This window comes from Nansenia antarctica, assembly GCF_963989245.1.
Source record: "Nansenia antarctica genome assembly, chromosome: 12".
NCBI lineage: Eukaryota > Metazoa > Chordata > Actinopteri > Argentiniformes > Microstomatidae > Nansenia > Nansenia antarctica.
The window spans coordinates 6,632,830-6,652,692 of NC_137682.1; the positions used below are offsets into that span (position 1 = coordinate 6,632,830).

The 19,863-nt window shown below is 41.2% G+C and overlaps 1 protein-coding gene across 1 annotated transcript in view; it reads right to left on the minus strand.

Annotated features, from left to right (window-relative positions):
• Positions 1–441: 441 nt before the first annotated feature.
• pex5lb (peroxisomal biogenesis factor 5-like b) overlaps positions 442–19,863 on the minus strand; it is a gene marked incomplete at both ends in the record, with an annotated part of 31,926 nt that continues 12,504 nt past the window's right edge. Inside the window, 13 exons of the mRNA XM_080543227.1 lie at positions 442–643; positions 1,512–1,669; positions 1,793–1,958; positions 2,818–3,030; positions 3,629–3,699; positions 4,600–4,743; positions 6,002–6,118; positions 7,973–8,071; positions 8,278–8,365; positions 8,541–8,670; positions 10,042–10,284; positions 10,681–10,792; positions 14,015–14,110. Of these exons, the coding sequence (XP_080399353.1) occupies positions 442–643; positions 1,512–1,669; positions 1,793–1,958; positions 2,818–3,030; positions 3,629–3,699; positions 4,600–4,743; positions 6,002–6,118; positions 7,973–8,071; positions 8,278–8,365; positions 8,541–8,670; positions 10,042–10,284; positions 10,681–10,792; positions 14,015–14,110 (1,839 nt within the window). The remainder of the gene's footprint in view (positions 644–1,511; positions 1,670–1,792; positions 1,959–2,817; positions 3,031–3,628; positions 3,700–4,599; positions 4,744–6,001; positions 6,119–7,972; positions 8,072–8,277; positions 8,366–8,540; positions 8,671–10,041; positions 10,285–10,680; positions 10,793–14,014; positions 14,111–19,863) is intronic.

A 19,863-nucleotide genomic window follows, 5' to 3' on the forward strand; every position in this document is an offset into this window, starting at 1 on the left:
CAGGAAAAATGCCCCAATGCAGTGGTGCAAATCCAAGGAGCAAAAATTACCAATGTCCTTCCACTTCACATTTTGCCATGGCAAGTCCCATACAAGACCAAAGAGCATGGTGGGTAAATGTAGTCTGCTTTGAATCTATGACTGTGTTAATATAATATATATATATCAACCATCCAAGGCCAGCTAACCTATGTTGTTTTAATTTCTAACGATTGTCTCACGTCTTCTATCCTTTTCTTATCATGACCTGATCAAAATCCTTGGCCCCTCCTCTTGCTATCCATCTCTACCACTCCTACAATCCATCCACTTCCTTTCAGACCTTTACCTTCACTTCACATCAACAGAATCCATTGTTGTTAACCATTCTTGGTCAATCTGGCAACCATCTAGCACCAGCACCCCATTGTTTCCCTACTTGAGGACCATAAACATTCCTATTCACATACTCTCCATTTCAAAAGCTTTCATGAGAAGGTCCAGGTCTCCAATGCTGGCAGCGTGGAAGAGCTCCGGCCGGTCCAACCTGGAGAGGGCGATGCGGAGGGCCGCCCAGATGTTGGCTGACATGACCTGATGACTCTGTTGTCGGTGACTCTGTCTCTGCTGGTTTAGTGCTGTTAGGAAGTTACTGGCTGCCTCTCTGTAGGGGAGAAGGGGAAAGATTGTTAACATTTACAGCAACCAGAAAGATATAGTGGGGAAATACACCACTCCATGAGCCTTCACCACTGGTGTCCCCCATGGCTCTGTCCTAGGGTCCTTACTGTTTTCCCTCTATACCAAATCTTGGCTCAGTAATGTGCTCGGTAAACAAATGGTTTTTCCTACCACTGCTATGCAGATGACACTCAACTATTCCTCTCCTCCTTTCTCTCTGCAGCTCATCCAGAATGCTGCCACCCACCTGGTGTTCAACCTCCCCAATGCCACCCATCTTTGTGTTTGATTAACCGCGCTAGCTAGCAAACATTAGCTAGCTTTGCTACTGTGGTCTTTTCTTTATACGTTCTGTTTTTGTTTTTTGCTCAGGATCAGCAGCCGAACTCTCCATATCATTTGGTAGTGTTGATAGCATGCGTCAAATTGCATGCCGTAAAACAATTCTAAACCTGCTGCTATAGCAACATCAAAAGATACATTAACTCCTAACCACACAAGAGAGAAAGATTCTCACCCACACCTCTCACTCCTCTCTCCCCCTGAATCCTGATCCCTGATTCTGTATATGAATGTATATGTATTCATATGTATACATATGTATATGTTACGGTACATGTGGGAAGACGGTACATGTGGGAAAACTAGGGTTAGGTGCTAGGGTGCTACGGTTAGGGTTAGGGTTAAGTTTAGGGGTAGGGTTAGGGTTAGGGTTAGGATTAGGGTTAGGGTTAGACATGCCAGCATGTACCAAGTCGACGTAGCACCTAACCCTAACCCTAGTTTTCCCACATGTACCGTCTTCCCACATGTACCGTAACATATACATATGAATGTATATTTCCCTATACCTATGTGCTCCCAGGTTGATGCAGCTGATCCCCAGGTTGTAGCGTGACCTGATGAAGCCAGGCTGGAGCTCCAGGGCTCGAGTGTAGGCCTCCACCGCCTCCTCACTGCGGCCCCCGTTAGCCAGCGTGGCCCCCAGACGATTCCACAGCAGGTAGTCCTAAGGGATACACACAACATAATACAGATGAAAGGCAGTGATGGACAACTTACGACAACGTTTGCATTGAGGTCTTTCTTGTGTAAGTCTGTCTAGTCGGGTATCCATTTGGGAGTTGTGTACCTCTGGTCTGACAGACAGGGCTGAGTTGAAGGCCTCCACAGCCTTATTAAACTCTGAGCTGAGGTTGAACAGGACCCCCAGGCCTGTCTGGAGGTCAGGGTCCACCCCATCTGTGTTCCGCAGGGCCGCCTCCTGGAACAATCCCTTCACCTCCACCAGCTGGCAGCTACACACACACACACACACACACACACACACACACACACACACACACACACACACACACACAGACACACACACACACACACACACACTCATCACCAAAATGACAGCTCACAGTTCAGCCAGTGCACCTCATGGCAGATATTGAAGGGCATACCCCCGCAGGTTTTACTGCAAAGTCAACAAAAAATTAAGCTCAATGTTTTTTTTTAAAAAAGAAAAAAAAGAAAGGGTGTGCTGCATAACATGTTCATTTGATATTTGACATTTGAACAGCTGGAAGATGTAAATTGCTAGGGAAGGGAACATTGCAGCAACTCAATAGCCGACACTAAAACGCACATCTTCTCCCTGGCCTCCGACCTGAGTTGAGTCTGCCTCCCGACAACTGCACTTTTCTGCACTTTTATTTCTGCACCTGTTGTATTCTGTAATGCACCTTGTTTTTGTTTTAGTGTATTTTTATTTGTTGTTTTCTTTTTAATAGTGTTTTATCTGTTAAGCACTTTGGTCGTCTGTGTGTCGTTGTAAATCTGCTATATAAATAAAGCTGACTTGACTTGACTTGATTCCAGTATCTTGCAGATGATACGCAAGGCATTCTGGGATGGGATTTCGCATAACCGTCCGTTTGTAACTCCGTTCGGTGTGTATCTGAAAAAACTCAGTTCGGAGAGCTATGTAGCCCTACCACTTGAGCCTACCCCTACATGCAAAACAAGAATTGGGACACCCCTCCCCTACACGTGAACACGCTAAACGGAGGGCCACGGGCAGAATTGGGATTGGGCCCTTGAGGTGTCAGTGAAGTTCTCCCTCCCTGGATCTATCCTAACTTTGATCAAAACAAAATAACAGCCTACCTGCTCACAAGAAGGGTATGAGGACCCCTGCAGACTGAGGCGGGAGACCCCTGCAGTGGGCTCCGGCTCCCCGGCAGCAGGTTTTTGTACCGGGGGTTGTGGCAGATCCAACGGCGCAGAGCCTTGCAGGCGTTCTGCTGCATGCCTGTGTTGGTCAGACTCACGGCCAGAGCCATTAGGGCAGGCAGGTTGTTAGGGTGGAGGTCTAGACACCTGCAGGAGAGGGATCACACCCATCCCAGTTAGAATAATTGTGTAATAATCAATATTATGTATGAATGTGCATAATATGACTCTGAAATATGATAGGGTTAGTCACATGAGCAGCACTATTTAGACTCATTCATACTGCTTGAATGGGATTGACATTGGGTGGCTGCTGATAATGTTTTAAGAGTAAATAAAACAGTGGATGACAGTTAGATACCTAAAAAAGTAATATTAAAAAATATATATATATTATGACATTTTTACATTTACATTTTGGGCATTTAGCAGACGCCTTATTCCAAAGCGACTTACAATCAATACATTTGAATACTAAGCAAGTGAATCATCAATATCCACCAGTCGTAGCAGGAAGAATAATCCAGCTCAGGCCCGGGGCCATTGGCAGTCTCTGTGATAGAGGAAGATTTTTCCTTCTATCACCTTCTTCTAAACCTAAACCTTCTTTTTTATTTATATATATATATATATATATATATATATATATATATATATATATATATATATAGACTTTGGAGAAACAGCGGTAGTAAATTAAATGTCCATATGTATTGAATTTATGAGTTGAAACCCCCTTTCTTACCTCTGAAGTGACACAATAGCCGCCTGCTCATTCTCATTCTCGGCCTGTGTGGTGCCCAGAACCTGCCAGGCCTGAAGAGGTCAAGAACATTAAATCCATCAAACTGAATCATGGTCTAATACTCAAGCACTCAAGCAAAGGAAACCAATCCCAAAAAGACATTTAACCAAAGTTAAAGAGATCAAGTTGTGCATTTGGCTCCCACATTGGTCACGTGCTTTGAATATTGTTGAATATTAACTGTATGTAGCTTTGGATAAAAGTGTCTGTTAATGTCCATATTTGCATTATCTACGTGGACAGTAGGTCATAGTTTAAAAGGTTCACGGTTGAGCGACGGTAGCTCAGTGGTACCGCCACAGCAGTAGCAAGACAACTTTTATTTGAGGTATTTCACCTCTGCAATACAACCCTCAGGGGTGATCATTGAGCAATTCTAATGGGTAGGCTTACAATGTGTTATAGACGCCTTTCAGTGTTTACAAACCTTGTCACGTGTCACACTTTTGCATGTGGACTTATAATAATATTATCAGAGCTTCCATCATAGGTCAGTCTAATGCTTCTTTTATGGTACATAGCTAAACCAATCAACGTCTGTTTTGATTGATTGATTGATTGAAAACTTTATTAGAAGATTTGCAGAAGTAGGTACATGAAAGTACATATTACATACAAGGTCAACTAACAGGATAAAAACCCAAGAAAGCCACTGGCTTATTTCAATTGGGGTCCTTGATACTTAATTCATCGTTACATGTAAGACAGACAAAAAACTAGTACTATCTACAAGATAATACAGACAAATAACTAGTACTATCTACAAGATAAACATACATCCAACATGGGAAGAACAATACAACAAAACATAAGGTATGTACAGCGGGTAGGACAGGTGGGGACATACACCACAGGTGGGGGCGGGGGACAAAACACAAAGTATGTACAGTGTACTGTTACTGTATATTCACCTCTGAATCCTGAGGGTCTTGTAAGATGGCCGCCTCCAGTAGCAGGACAGCGTTATTCAGGTCCCCCTCTCTGGCCTTCTGCTGGCCCTCCTCAAAGGCATTGGGACACTCTTTGTACAGGTTGTTTGTGTGAAAGTAGTAACCCTGGAAGTAACACACATACTATGTAGCACTGTCCTACCAATATACGGTACATCACAACATTGATATTACAATATTGGCATCACAGAATGTGTAGTATGACTATGACCCAGAGTTTTTGCTGGTCAAGTCACGTGGTAAGGAACAGCTCCTGGCCCTAACAATAAATGTTTGTAAACATTTCAGAATAAAAGTCTGAAATAAAAAAAGTCAGAATAAAAGTCCTAAACAAATAATTTCAGAATAAAAGTCCGGAAAATATATTTTTAGGACTTTTATTCTGCAATTATTTTTTTAGGACTTTTATTCTGAAATTATTTTTTTGGACTTTTATTCTGAAATTATTTTTCTATGTTTGTAAACATTTCAGAATAAAAGTCTGAAATTAAAAAAGTCAGAATAAAAGTCCGGAAAAAAATATTTCAGAATAAAAGTCCTAAAAAAAGATTTCAGAATAAAAGTCCTAAAAAATAATTTCAGAATAAAAGTCCTAAAAAAATAATTTCAGAATAAAAGTCCGGAAAATATTTTTGGGGGACTTTTATTCTGAAATTATTTTTTAGGACTTTTATTCTGAAATTATTTTTTCGGACTTTTATTCTGAAATTATTTTTTTAGGACTTTTATTCTGAAATATTTTTTTCCGGACTTTTATTCTGAAATTATTTCTTTGGGACTTTTATTCAGAAATAATTTTTTTAGGACTTTTATTCTGAAATTATTTTTTTAGGACTTATTCTGAAATTATTTTTTAGGACTTTTATTAAATGTGATATCGTGCTAAGTCAAAATCTACATATCTGTTTCATAAATACCACTGGACAATATGTTGCTGTGCATTTATAACGCTTCATAACAACCATCATGATGGTTTGCTTGAAATATGTTATAACAGATATAATAGTGTTTTTTAGGTGGAGACTAAGTATAGCATGCTAAAAAAAAGTTGTTATGGAGTGGCCGTCATAATATTTAATGTCAATGTTGCATAACACATAGATACAAACCATATATATAAATGACTATACACTGATGTAGTCTATACTGACTTTCTGTAATGCATCTAAAGGTTTAATGCGTGCTTTATGAATGTTACATTATCACCACTCTAAGTAAAGTGTTACCATTGTATCTGTATTGTATTATTGTACCAGTGCTTAGGACATTTGTAAAACACATGTAGAATGCCGAGGTCAAAGATATTGATGGGCGATATTTGAGGATTAGTGTTGGTTAGGGGGTGAGAGTTGGGAAAAGTTACCTTCTCCATTGGAGAAACTCTGGGTATTGGACTATTGTTTTCTGTCTCCTCAAGCCAGTTCCTTCGAGCAAGCTCCTCCCATTCCGCCTGCATCTTATCCCAGAATTCTGTGTCAGACTGAAATGGAGAGAGAAATATTGATTTAACTGACTCTCACAAAGGACCATTTCCAAACCACTTTCCCATGTGTTGCCACTTTGCCAAAGCCTTTGTTGAAACCCACTTGCAGATCTATTTGGGGTTGAATGAAAGTAAGCAATATGATAATAATAATAATAATAATAATAAGAAGAAGAAGAAGATGATGAAGAAGAAGAAGTTACTAACCCGAACCCTATTACTAACTAAAACTATATTTAAAAAAAACAATAGTTTTCAATTACAGCTCATAATTGTATTGCCAAACATGCAAGTTACAAACAATATCCCCCCCAAAGTTATAAAGCTGCTTCATATTTGTTTACATGCCCCTTCCTAGACACTACACTGAATTCAGGAATTGGAAAAATAAACAAATCCCTAATTTTGTTTACTGTGGCACATTACTCTCGACTGTTACTTTAAATATGGGGCTTGTCAGTTTGAAGTTTGACGTTTTATCAGCGATTTGCTCATTTAGTAGCCAAAGTAGGTAAAATGGATGCGAGGTCTGGCTTGTTCACATCAGTCAGGTTAGAGGATTTGACAGATAAAAACATACTTCCAATTTCATATTGGATTGACATCAAACCAAAATGGTCAGCACATTACCATTGACTATTCGTAGGCCATGAAGGAACTGATACTATGCACATTATGCCCCGACTAAACTGAAAGAGGAGACAAAAGGTGGTGGGGTTGGAGGGAAGGAAAGGGAAAGGGAGGAAGGAGGGTTCATCGGAGGAATAGAATTATCTGATGTGGTGCACAGTTTCTTGTTCTAATTTCCAAACCCTCCATGCTCTCCCAGTCATTGGCTGTTTCAGGACCTATACATAGCCTCTGATGATACTGTATACCCATGTGTGTCTGACTCTTTTGTACTATCTGACCGGAACTCTGCTCATCAGCTTTTTTTGCCATTATTTGCTTTGGATAAAGTTCCACTCTCCCACACAGCCAGAGACGGACTGGAGGGCATACAGTATGATAAAAAAACAAACTACCAATATCTCTCGATCTCATCCTGGTCTTATGAGGAGGATCAATCTTTCACTCATCTCTGTCTTTCTCAGAACAACCTCCCTTATCGCTCATAGACCACTAGCCACCAACTCAGTACAGCTCCATACTCTGCCCTCGCAACTTGGCATCTCATCCCCTGTATCACTTTAACCATCTCCCCATAAGACTTAAGAGCTCCACTGTATTGCCTTTGCTATCTGTGTGTGTGTGTGTGTGTGTGTGTGTGTGTCCACTCCAATCTACTTCTTCATTCATTGGCTCTCTTCATGTGTTTCCCTCTTGTACTCAAGCCCTCATTTGTTCTGTCTATTGCTGTCTTTCAATCAATTTATCAATCAAATCAACATCAATTTATGCCAAGCCTTGTATGTACCAGTATTACCATTTTCATTAAACTATTACTATATTACTGTAACAACGTGGCTGACTAAACAACTCAAGTGAGACATCAGTGCTGGCCAAGACTGCCCACCCCAGGTGTGACATGAAGTGACATGTGACAAAAAACATAAAGAAAATCATTTTAAAAAACGTCCTTCTTCTAGCACTACGACTGCCAATGGCCCCTGGCCCGAGCATAGATTACTTTTTCTGCTATGATTGGTGGATAGATGATTCACTTACTTAGTCAAATGTATTTGTTGTAAGTCGCTTTAGATAAAGGTGACTGCTAAATGCCAAAAATGTAAAACAAGTGTCAGTGCGCTGTCTAGCTGACCTGTTCCTAACACCAGGCGTGTGTGTGTGTGTGTGTGTGTGTGTGTGAGTGTGTGTCAATGTCAGTGTCAGTGTCAGTGTTAGCCTCACCTCTACAGCGGCCTTCGCCTTCACAAACTCCTCCTCCAGGGAATGATGTCTGGCCAGGAGGGAACAGCCCAGCTTCTGCTCTTTGCCCACACAGCATTCCTGTAGGACACATGCCAACACACACACACACACACACACACACACACACACACACACACACACTGTGTATAATAATTCACTAAGCATTTTATGTTTGCAAATGTTGGAATAATAATGTGTTGACAGTGAGTTCATTTATCTATAAATGGTTTATAAATGCCCTATAAATGAACGTTATTATTATTAAGTGTAACCAAAGTATAGACCTGTGGTGATGATATGAGGTCACTCCCATCAATGCTGTTGACCTCAAAAGAGTTCTTAATGGACGGATCGGTCTTGAACTCTGCAGACCTAAGTAAACAGAAAGAGAGATACGTGTATGTTTTTGGTGCAGTCCTCCACAGAAATGTGTTGACTTATCATCTTGGGCTTCACAATATCAATATCAAGACCTTAGAGTATACAGTAAGTCATACTTGGGCACTTGGAGTGTTGCGAAATGTAAGAATATAACTGCCATCTTTACCATAGTAATTCACTGGAGGAGTGGTTCGAAGTACACTTCTTCTCATAGCGTCTCTTCCTCCCACCGTTCTGGGCACCGTCAGCGTGAAGGTTCACCTCCTCCCACTTCTCCAGAGGAGAGGAGAGACTGACTGAGCACAAAGGAGGGACAGAATAGGAGCAGTTAGCATCACGCTATACAACAACATGGACAGGGACCGAATAGGAGCAGTTAGCATCATGCTATACAACAACATGGACAGGGACAGAATGTGTTTCTCACTTTATTGAAGTGTTGAAACTTATTTAAACTATAATGTTTATAGTGTAAGCCAAAGGCTGACATTCCATCCACCAATCAATATAGAGCAGCAGTGCAAATACAAGATGACTTCAGGTCAGTCACTGACAACAAAATGACACAAAGGTGGACAGGACGAGGTACGAGAATTACCTCATTATGATGAGAGCAGAGATTAACACAAGCCTGTACCAGCTTAATATGTGTTGCTGTATAAATCACTTTAGGAAAATTAAAAAACTAATGATGATGATAGGGGAAAAGGAGGCTTGCTTTTGCTAGTGAAATTGTGTGGTTAAGCCTGGTGGTGCAGACATCAATAGAGTCATATTGAGAACAGATACCGAAGTCAGGCTAAAATGTTCAAATCAATGAAAACCATTACAGCGAAAAACCCAATTTGGCCTATAGCAGAATAGCTACTTTATATAAAATAATGAGGTACAGGTAGTAGAGAAATATACTTCACAAACGCTCTACTTCACAAACAGCACAATATTGTTCTGAACATACTGTATGCATCTTGGCATGATGATAGATTCAGTAGGTGTAGATACTTTTTGCTTATCAGACCTGGGTCAAATATATATGGGACACGGTCTGGTGAAAAGGTCTGCATGCCGACAATTCTCAAGTCAGCATTCAAATAAGCATATTTTCTTCAACTATTTTCAGAATTCAATGTATGACACATCATTTGAAAAGCTACAATCTGCACTTTCATAATCTGTAAAAAACAGAAAAATGACCTTGCCCTACTTTGGTACTTTTTCACCAGACCCTGTCACATATGCCAAACACTTGCGCTCTATTTTATTATGTTGCCTGGTACAATGGAGCTAATGGAATACTTTGTAAAGTGCAAACTCAAAGCTTTTCTCAGGCGCACGTCAAATACTTGTTTGTTTTCTTAATCAGGTCTGGTAACAATGTTCACAATACACTAAAACTCACAAACACACACAAATACAGACAACCAAACACACACACACGCACACACACACACACACACACACACACACACACACACACACACATGAAACACATCCTCCTCTCACACTTTCCAGTACCTGAGTCTAGGGACATCCGTTCACAATACACTAAAACTCACAAACACACACACATACAGACAGACAGACAACCAAACACACACACACACACACACACACACACACACACACACACACACACACGAAACACATCCTCTCACACTTTCCAGTACCTGAGTCTAGGGACATCCGTTCGGGAGTGTGGGGGCTGGAGGACGAGCGCTCTACGTCCACCTGGAACAGTTCTGACTCCTCCGGCCTCCTCCGGCGGGGGCTGCTCTTGGAGGAGCTCCCCTTCCTGAGGCCTATGGAGGGGCTCCTCCGCTCTCTGCTGCTGCTGCCCTTCCTGCTGCTGGTGCCACTGGAGCTCTCGCTGGGCTCACTAAGGTCCACCAGGTCTAGAGCTGTGGACAACACTGTGGAGATACAGACAACACAGAAGTAGACTTTTTAGGGGCGCTTAGGTGGCGTAGTGGATTAAGCGCTGACCATGTACCGCAGGGCTCCCGGTTCGATACCAGCCGCGGGCATGTCATTCCTTCTCTCTCTCTCTCACCCATCCTTCCTGTCATAATCTATACTATATCTGTCATTAAAAATAAAAATATGAGTGGGACTGCCCCACTTTAAAAAAAAAAGAAAAGAAGTAGACATTTTGACATGGGAAGGCGAACGTAGTAATGTTGTGTTACAAATGTGCTTTACATGTAACATGCTGCGAACACGAACAGTAGTTGAAGGGAGATGGTTTATGAGACGAAAGAAAAAAGAGAGAGAGGGAGACAGATGAGTGTGGTAATGAGTCAGGCTACCTGCTGTGTTGGAGGTGACCGGGCGTGCCACAGGAGCGTCGATGCGGCTCTCCGACAGGAAATCGTCGATGGAGGGGCTCAGCAGCGGGCGGCTCTCTTGCTGCCCGACTAACTGCAGAGGACAAAATTAGAGATCAGAAAGACAAAAGAAAAAATTCTGCTGAAGAGGGATATTATATCCTATTCTGATTGATACAGTGTTGTATTCTATTTTGATACTGTAGTAGATACTCAGGAGTGAATTGCGAGGCTTTTGTGCCTGTTAAACTGTTGCAATAACGAGAACAAATTGCGTCTTATTCACAAACCACTACAGTGGACTGAGAATGCACCTAACTGTGCAAATATCTCATCATTTAATCATCTAATCATCTAATCTAGTCATGTTTTTTTTTGTCATTTTCACCACTCATGGCTCTGCTCCACTACATCATTGATGTACACAACCTTCACTGTCCCATTACTTATGCAGAACACTATAAAACCTGGAAAGGTATGTTTTGTTAATCCATTGACATAAACTTCTTTCATACAATAAATCATTTTTTATTTTTTATTACTTATATACTAACCCTATGACTGGCTTGACTTCAATAATACTGCACCGACGTAAAATCGGTTTTCATGCAATATACAATACTTTCTATGGTGTTAGACAAGGTCATAAAAGACACATTTCATAAAAGTGAAATAGATCCTGTTGAGAAAGTGAAATTGTGCAACAATAAGAAATCTATACGGGCCACTCATAGACAGAAACGTGAATGAATCTTCATGGCCTCCAAAAGGGGCACAGCAATCATGGCACCATCCATCATTACCCCCACTGTGTGTGTGTGTGTGTGTGTGTGTGTGTGTGTGTGTGTGTGTGTGTGTGTGTGTGTGTGTGTGTGTGTGTATGTTTGGCCATGGCAACTACAGTATGTGCACTCTGGATGAATGCCCATGTGCATTTGGAGAGAAAAAAAGAGTGTCTTCTAGCGTGACCTAGACCTAAAACTGTCTCTTAGTAGAATCATTGCAAAGACATTACAAAACCTTTACGAATGGGAGAAATTGAATCACTCTTTCCAAATTAGTTGACCTTTCATCTACTTTAGTTAAGAGATTGATGGCAGTAGTGCATATTTATCGTTTTGAATGGCTGCTAAAAGTAAGTAAAGATAACTTTATATTGAATTTGCAATGCTGTTGGAAAAATAACAACCAAAATATGATTCATTTGATTGCAAATGTAATCCAGTAAATCTTATTACAGAGCAAAAAGGTAAAGATAAGCTGCTTATGAATTTTGGGTTAGGGTTAGGGTTTTGTCTGTAAGATACATTTCATTACATCTCCCATGCAATCAAGACAAAAATCATGCATAATAAAATAATACATGTACCTAAAATAAATTAAGCAATGTTCTAAGTCCTCTATGTCCTCAAAATAAAATAACTGAGGTCAAATGGCAAAACAGAACCTAAACCAGACCATCTGGCTGCAGAACGGTGAATCTCTTAAATGACAGGTGATTGAATATTTAAAGGAATTATCCGGATCCAAATATCCACTAAAGGGATGTGTAACTGAGTTGAGATGGTAAACTCCCTCCTCAAGTTCAAATACGCCCACCCATGCTGATGAATTGCTATCTCTTCAATAGCATAGCTGGTTTTGGTTATTTGAGGAGACTCGGTCGGAGCAACTTGAATTACGAGGCTACTATTTGCCTAACAACTTCATCTGTCGTGAGTTTAGAGAGGTGAGTGTAACCGAGTTGAGATGGTAAACTCACTCCTTAAGTTCAAATACCCCCACCCACACGGTCAAATTGCTGGCTTTTTGATAGTGTAGCTGCTTTACATCAGGTATTTCAGAAGACGGTCACGGGTGTTGGCAAGGTCAGAGGTCGCAGGTTTGAGATTCAGTCAGAGCTGCTCGAATTGCTCGAACTTGATTTCAGTTTCAGATGTTTCACAGATACACATATAGTTTCTTACATGTCAAAAAGCTAACATGACATCATCATATACACCTTCTGAGGAATACTTTGATAGCATTGTATTAACTATACACATGTTAAATGACAATTATTAGGAATCCATCTTCCATTTCAGGAATCCATTTGCCCCTACATACTGTAAATAGTGTGGTGGTAGAAAGACAGCAGACAATGAAGGAGGGAGTAAGAGGAGAGAGAGGAGGGAGAGAGAGGGAGAGAAAGAGAGAGAGAGAGGAGAGAGAGAGAGAGCGACAGAGAGAGAGAGAGAGAGGAGAGAGAGAGAGAGAGAGAGCGACAGAGAGAGAGAGAGAGAGAGAGAGAGAGAGAGAGAGAGAGAGAGGAGAGAGAGAGAGAGAGAGAGAGACAGAGTGAGAGAAACAGAGAGAGAGGAGAGTCAGAGAGAGAGACACCAGGTGGTATCACCCTACACCTCGTAGGGCTGAATAAAGAAGGATGCCGTTCAGCTTGCACACCCTTCAACATGGCGCCCATGCTGTCGGACGAAAAACACACCAAGTAAACATGTAAGCAAGTGACTTGTCACAAGGACTTGTGCACTCAGTCAATAAAGTATGTAGTAGAATTTTTAGGATATGTGAAAGAAAAACAATGCGTCTTGTCATGAATTGTAGATAGTTAGGTGTACGGTGCAAACTGAATGGTCATATGCATAAAGGGGAACAATATTTTAATGTGCACAGCCCCCACAACAGCTGCTTTTCCACAGTGTTGCCATTGCATATCTAGGCTTACTAGTGACCGGCCGGCTAGTGCTCAAAGTCTAGTCATGAGCAAGCCCATTTGAATGTCTACAGTTGGGCTTTCTAGTTCCGCCTCCGTATGATTTTCAGTTGACATTTTGTAGTTCATAAGGTGGCGAACTATGCCCTATGCCTAGCCCTGTTTGGCCTGTTTGGCACAGAGTAAACTGTGGAAAGCCGGTTAATGAGTTTATAGATTCTATTGCCATCAGACACATAAAATGGTGCTTGCATTAGTCTGCCCATAGAGTACAGTGCTATGTCTATTTTTAAGTGATTGTATTGTATGTTGGACTAGGCAATACTCTTAAGCTCTTGCTTGCAGCCAGCAGCTATTCGAACAGAAATGGTTCCAATCTCAAGTGGATGTATGACTGATGTGTGCCTGCTTGGCAATGCATTAATCCTAAATTGGTTCACTGACTATCTGGCTGCATATTACAATGTGTGCAGAATTCCAAGCCATGTGATTTGCTTAAGCGAGTTGCCATAAGCAAAGGAATCAAAAAGGAAAACCACAGTGTTGTATTATACCAAACCAGGAAGTGCTTGCTTGCTGCTTCCTGTCGGTGGTCGTCATGCCCACCTTGGTTGTCACGGTGAAGAGGGTGTGTCCTTCAGAGGATGCCTTTTTACCCGGAAGCTCCTTCAGCACCATGGCAACAGCCCTTTCCCCTTTCCCCTATAACAGTGAGATCAACAATGACTTGTGTCAGTGGTGACAGATGGTTTCTACTCCAATAAAAAATGTTGAAAGATGTCCTAATAAGTTATTTCAACATGCATGTATCTTATTGTAGAAAATGTACTGAGGGGATGGACTTTCTTTTGTCTATCAAAAAAAACTGTATAGGCACCAGTCAGTTCAAACATCTTTAAGGGGTGGTCTACCAGTAATAACCATTCTATGATAACTGGATAGACCCCTTTAATCTGAATGACTATCTAACATGAATAATAGGGGTGGTAATTAAGGCAATGACAAAGTATGATAATCGAACCAACAATCATAATTATCATATTATATTGGGTGGAGTTATGTCATTATCTTACAGCAAGTACAGGAAATGATTAATAATTTCCAAGATAATGGCCTAGAATTTTTAACATACAATTGAAGTCATACTGTAAGCATTTTGCGGTGTTCTGTTCTCTTTATAATAAATAAATCACGATCGAAAAGCGCTACAGAGAGTGGTGAAAACAGTCCAGCCCATCACGGCCTGGAAGATCATCAGGGACAACCGCCATCCCGTGACGTTAGAATTATAAGGTCCTATCTCCATTTTTGTCAAAATTGAGTTTTTTACATAATCTGATCCATTAGGTGTTTATTAATGCCTGTGTGGTGTTATTTTTAAAATGTTGACATTTTTGAGTTAGTAATTAATCAAATACAAAGGTTCCATCTCACAAAACATAATGGAATGTAAAAACTTTGACGCTCAATATCTCTGAACTACCCTAAACGGAGATAGAACCTTAGAGTTCTAAGCTCACGATCCCAGTCACACCCTGTTCTCCCTGCTTCCATCGGGCACACGGTACCGAAGCAGACCTGGACCAACAGGTTCTGGAATAGCTTCTACCCTCAGGCCATTAGACTGCTGAACTGATGCCTTACATCTGTCCCCTCCATTCCACCTCAAGCTCCTTCTCCTGACCGCCTCCCCCCCCCCACCCCCTTCTGCTCAGTGACATTGCACTGACACTGACACTGACACTGCACTTGCACTATACACGTTACTACAATCCACTTTACTACCTACTGCTGCTACAAAATATATAAAGCATATTCTGTCATTTTACTATTTACTGTTATTATTTTTAGTGCTTATATTTATGTTTACATGTTATACTTATTACACTGTATTACTATTATACTTGTATATGATGTAAGGACAGCTAAACTTGAACTTGAACTTGATAATATCATCCCGCCCTTATTGCCAATGTAACACAACATGCAACCCTACCCAAGACTTGAAGGTGTGAAATGGTCTCAGTGCCCAGTCATACGTGTAGAATAGGCTACTCAGTCTTTTTCAATATATTTCTGTCAGAACCAGTATTGCACTAGCAGTAGCAGCTTATTATACAGGTAACCAAGATAGATGTGTACTCATGTTCTCATCTAACAGTAAACATTTCAGTTATTCAGCAGGAACTAAGTCCAAACAAACTGAATAATAGATATGCCAGAATGCAATGTGCCATGCTACAACCCTGAGTTACAACTGAATATGGTTTCTGAGTGAATAGCAAATCCACACCAAATAAGTAATAGAACAGAAACCTAAAGAGAGATACTATGTTTTGACTAAAGAACACCACCAGGTTGCTCTTTACTGAGTCGCTTCAAAAATGATGTATGATAATAATGGGGATCTTATGTCAAATCTGGAAACTCCCCTTGCAATTAAAAGCCTGTACTGCTTTGAGGGATGGAACAGAGTGCAATGGTACGTCACTAATACCCTTACATTGCTTTTACCAATACTGCCTTTACCATGATACACACACATACACACACACACACACACACACACACACACACACACACACATAAAAGGTTGAGCACTTAAGTGAGTGGGAATGTCATAATCACCATGGGACAAAGGAAAAATGGTCCGGACGCAATTTGCCAACTTTGTTTCACAGGGGTCAAGTGTCCTTTAAGTGTCCTGCAGTGCTGCACTGGACACCAACCTACACTGACAAATAATGTCACATGTTTTGATCTGATAACCTTGTTGTAATGGTGCTGTAACACAATGGTAAATGGAAGGGAGTCTTTTTTTGTTGAAAATAAGTTTCATCCTAACAGTTGGTTAGGGTTCCGTCCTAGGGCCCCTACTCTTCTCCCTCTACACCAAGTCTCTTGGCTCGGTAATCTCTTCACATGGGCTCTCCTACCACAGCTACGCAGACGACACTCAACTCTTCCTGTCCTTCCCCCCGTCTGATGTACACGTGGCAACCCGTATCTCAGCATGTCTCGCTGACATTTCAACTTGGATGGCTGACCACCATCTCAAGCTCAATCTTAACAAGACCGAGCTCCTCTTCATCCCCGGGAAAGCCTGCCCTCTCCAAGACTTCTCCATCACAGTGGAGAACTCTACTGTAACCCCCTCCCTGACAACCAAGAACCTTGGAGTGATCCTGGATAACCGACTATCCTGTGCGGAGAACATTGCAGCAACGGCTCGCTCCTGCAGATTCCTCCTCTACAACATCAGAAGGATACGACCATTCCTTACCAGAGAGGCAGCGCAACTCTTGACCCAGGCACTGGTCATCTCCCGCCTGGATTACTGCAATGTACTCCTGGCTGGGCTCCCCGCTTCAGCCATTAGACCTCTGCAGCTCATCCAGAATGCTGCTGCCCGGCTGGTATTCAACCTCCCCAAATACTCGCATGTCACCCCTCTCCTTCGCACCCTGCACTGGCTCCCGATAGCAGCTCGCATCAGATTCAAGACCCTGGTGCTTGCATACCAGGCTGCTAAAGGGACAGCCCCTGCCTACCTGAAGGAAATGGTAACCCCCCAAACCCCTGCCCGCTCACTCCGCTCCTCCACCTCGGCTGGCCGACTGGCCCCACCTCCTCTACACAGCAGTCGGGCTGCCCGATCACGTCTCTTCACAACACTGGCTCCCCGCTGGTGGAATGAGCTCCCCACGGCTGTCAGAACGGCAGAGTCACTACCCATCTTCCGTCGTAGACTGAAGACCCATCTCTTCAGGTCACATCTTAACTGCTCCTCCTGAGACAACTTCTGACCCTCACCACTACGTCTCCTAAAGACACCCGCTTTCCCCTCTACTGTGTCCCTAAGAACTTCTATTGCCCCCTTTACTGTTTCTCAGTTTCTCCAGTAATAAAATAAAAATAAAAATAAAGTTTTAGGAGAAGGCGATAATAGGGAGAAGGTTTTTCCTTCTATCAGTGGCCCCGGGCCCGAGCTAGAGTACTCTTCCTGCAACGAATGGTGGACTGCTGATTCACATGCTTAGTATTCAAATGTATTGATTGTAAGTCGCTTTGGAATAAGGCGTCTGCTAAATGCCAAAAATGTAAAATGTAAATGTAAATGGTTGTGGAGTTTGTCGAAGTGTAGAAGAGACAGACAGTGAATAATTCAAATGAACTCTGTCAGACACATTTGAAATTAAGACAACCTAATAAACTCATCACAGAGAATATTCTTAACGCATAAACAGCTTGATCAATTGAAATCTACCTCATCAGACTTGTATTGGCATGTAACTCACAGCAGGAGGTTTTGTATTTGTGATCAATAAAATATCAGTAGGTCATCGTCCAGTTTTTTATTATTATCTACAGTTGAAGAAACTGAGCAGCTTGTACTGTAAGTTTCTCTCAGTTATATTTTCATCTATTAAACATGTTGTTGTGTAACATCTCCCTAAAAACCTACTGTGCACTACTGTGTGAACACATTCTAGTACTTTCATGAAAAATGTCCAAATATTATCCTAAATGTCTGTTTCATGTGTACGGTGATGGTCAGTGATCACCCTTTGCTGTAAGTATGCTCAATAGTACAGCATTACTCATAATCCAAGACCGTTCTTTCCAATGTGTCCTTCAGCAGAAAAACAGAACGTCTTCTTCTGAGATCAAGTTCCCACTTTCAAAAGAAAGGAGAGCTTAAGCTACAAGGAGAGTTTGTATTGTTTCATCACTGCAGTAAATCTGACTTTCGGTGAACTTTCCAAACACGCACTAATAACATCGAAACGGGTGGCAGGAGTGAACAACTTCTAAACTCCACACTAACATTTTCATTCTTCCACTCCTCTGCTCTGCCAAGCTTGACCTTTTTTAAGCTTGACCTTTTTCAAACGCTCTCTCCTCTGTCTCTTTCTTCTACTATCACTATCAATCTTCTAGGGTACTTCTTTCCTTAACTGTTCATGTTGTTTATAAGTTCACATGCCCACAGCAATAACATGCATGAGCACAACATTTTTTTTTTTGCAAAACAGTTAAGTCATTCATTTCTCATTGCTATCACACAAAATGTATATGTGAAGCACAACACATTTAACACAACTCTATCTCTCTAATCAATTGGATAAGTGTTGACAAACAAAACTGACCTATTTCCTTACAGCATAGCTATTTCTCCCATTATAGTGAATCTCTACTCCATACAGTACATGGAAACGCTCACCAACTTATCAACAGTTCAACTAACAATCAGTCTGTACTCTTTTTTTTTATTTATTTTTTTACTTTTTATTAGATAACAAAGGATGCTGTGTTTATGCACTGATTTGCTTTTGTGACATGTATTCTAATTTTTGTGTGCATTTTGCAAAATAAATATTTTGGCAAACGTGTTTACTGTTTAGGCGAACGTGTTAACTGCTTTGAAAGGTTGAATACTGTTTCAAGAAATGTGCTCAAGCAATTGAGAAACTGTAATAGTCTCTTTTTATGGATGTTGGCCTCATCTTTTCTCTTTCTCTCTCTCGGACTGTCTTACTATCCCACCTTCTTCCGGCCGTGAAGCACTTCAGTATCGTTGGGGTCTGGGAGACGCTGTCGCACCTCAGACCTATAAATAGACCTGCCGTGTGCTGAGCAAACAGTCTACCATCAACCACTCAGAGTCCCAGAAGCGCTGAGCTGAGCTGATCTGGCCTGAAGCTGGGGGCTCTCCACATGTTCCCAAAGCATCTGATCAAACCAAACTATCCCACACTCCTTCACACAACATCTCATTGGTCACAACAATGATGTCTGGACCAGAAAAAGAACCTGATAGGTTCCTTTTTTTTATTTTTTATAATATTTTTTATTCCAGTATAGAAGATGTCATGTACATTGAAAAAGGCATGAATATTTTCTGTTTTTCTCCCTCCCCTCCACCCACCCCTCCCTCTCAAACATGTCTGCATGATGGGTTCCTTTCTTTATAGGAACATTAGAAACATTGAAAACACTTTGCATTACATAGGCGTTGTTCCAGGGGAACATCCTGAATGGTTATGCAATTATTTTGTTCCAGATATGTAAGTATGTAGTACTAGCAGGTAGTACTTACTGCTACTAATCATCTTACCCAAGTAAAGACTAATTGGTTTACTGAATTACAACATGCACTGCTAACCTCTTCCAGGGTAATTACATAAGTAATTTCATAACTACAATATTTCCCTGTGCAGCCTATATAATGCAAAGTAGCCAAAATAATGTGATAATGAGTAGATACAAATAGGATAGGTTTAGTTTTTGACATTGTCTACTCTACATAAAGACGTATTTATGACTCCTTACCATATTCTTTGCTAGATCAAATAAGGGATTGAAAAACAAGCATTGGGTATTGAGATTTGGGAATTGGGATTTGTTGTGTGTTTTCTCTGCAAAGACAGATTCAGGTGTACGGTTAAAGGTTT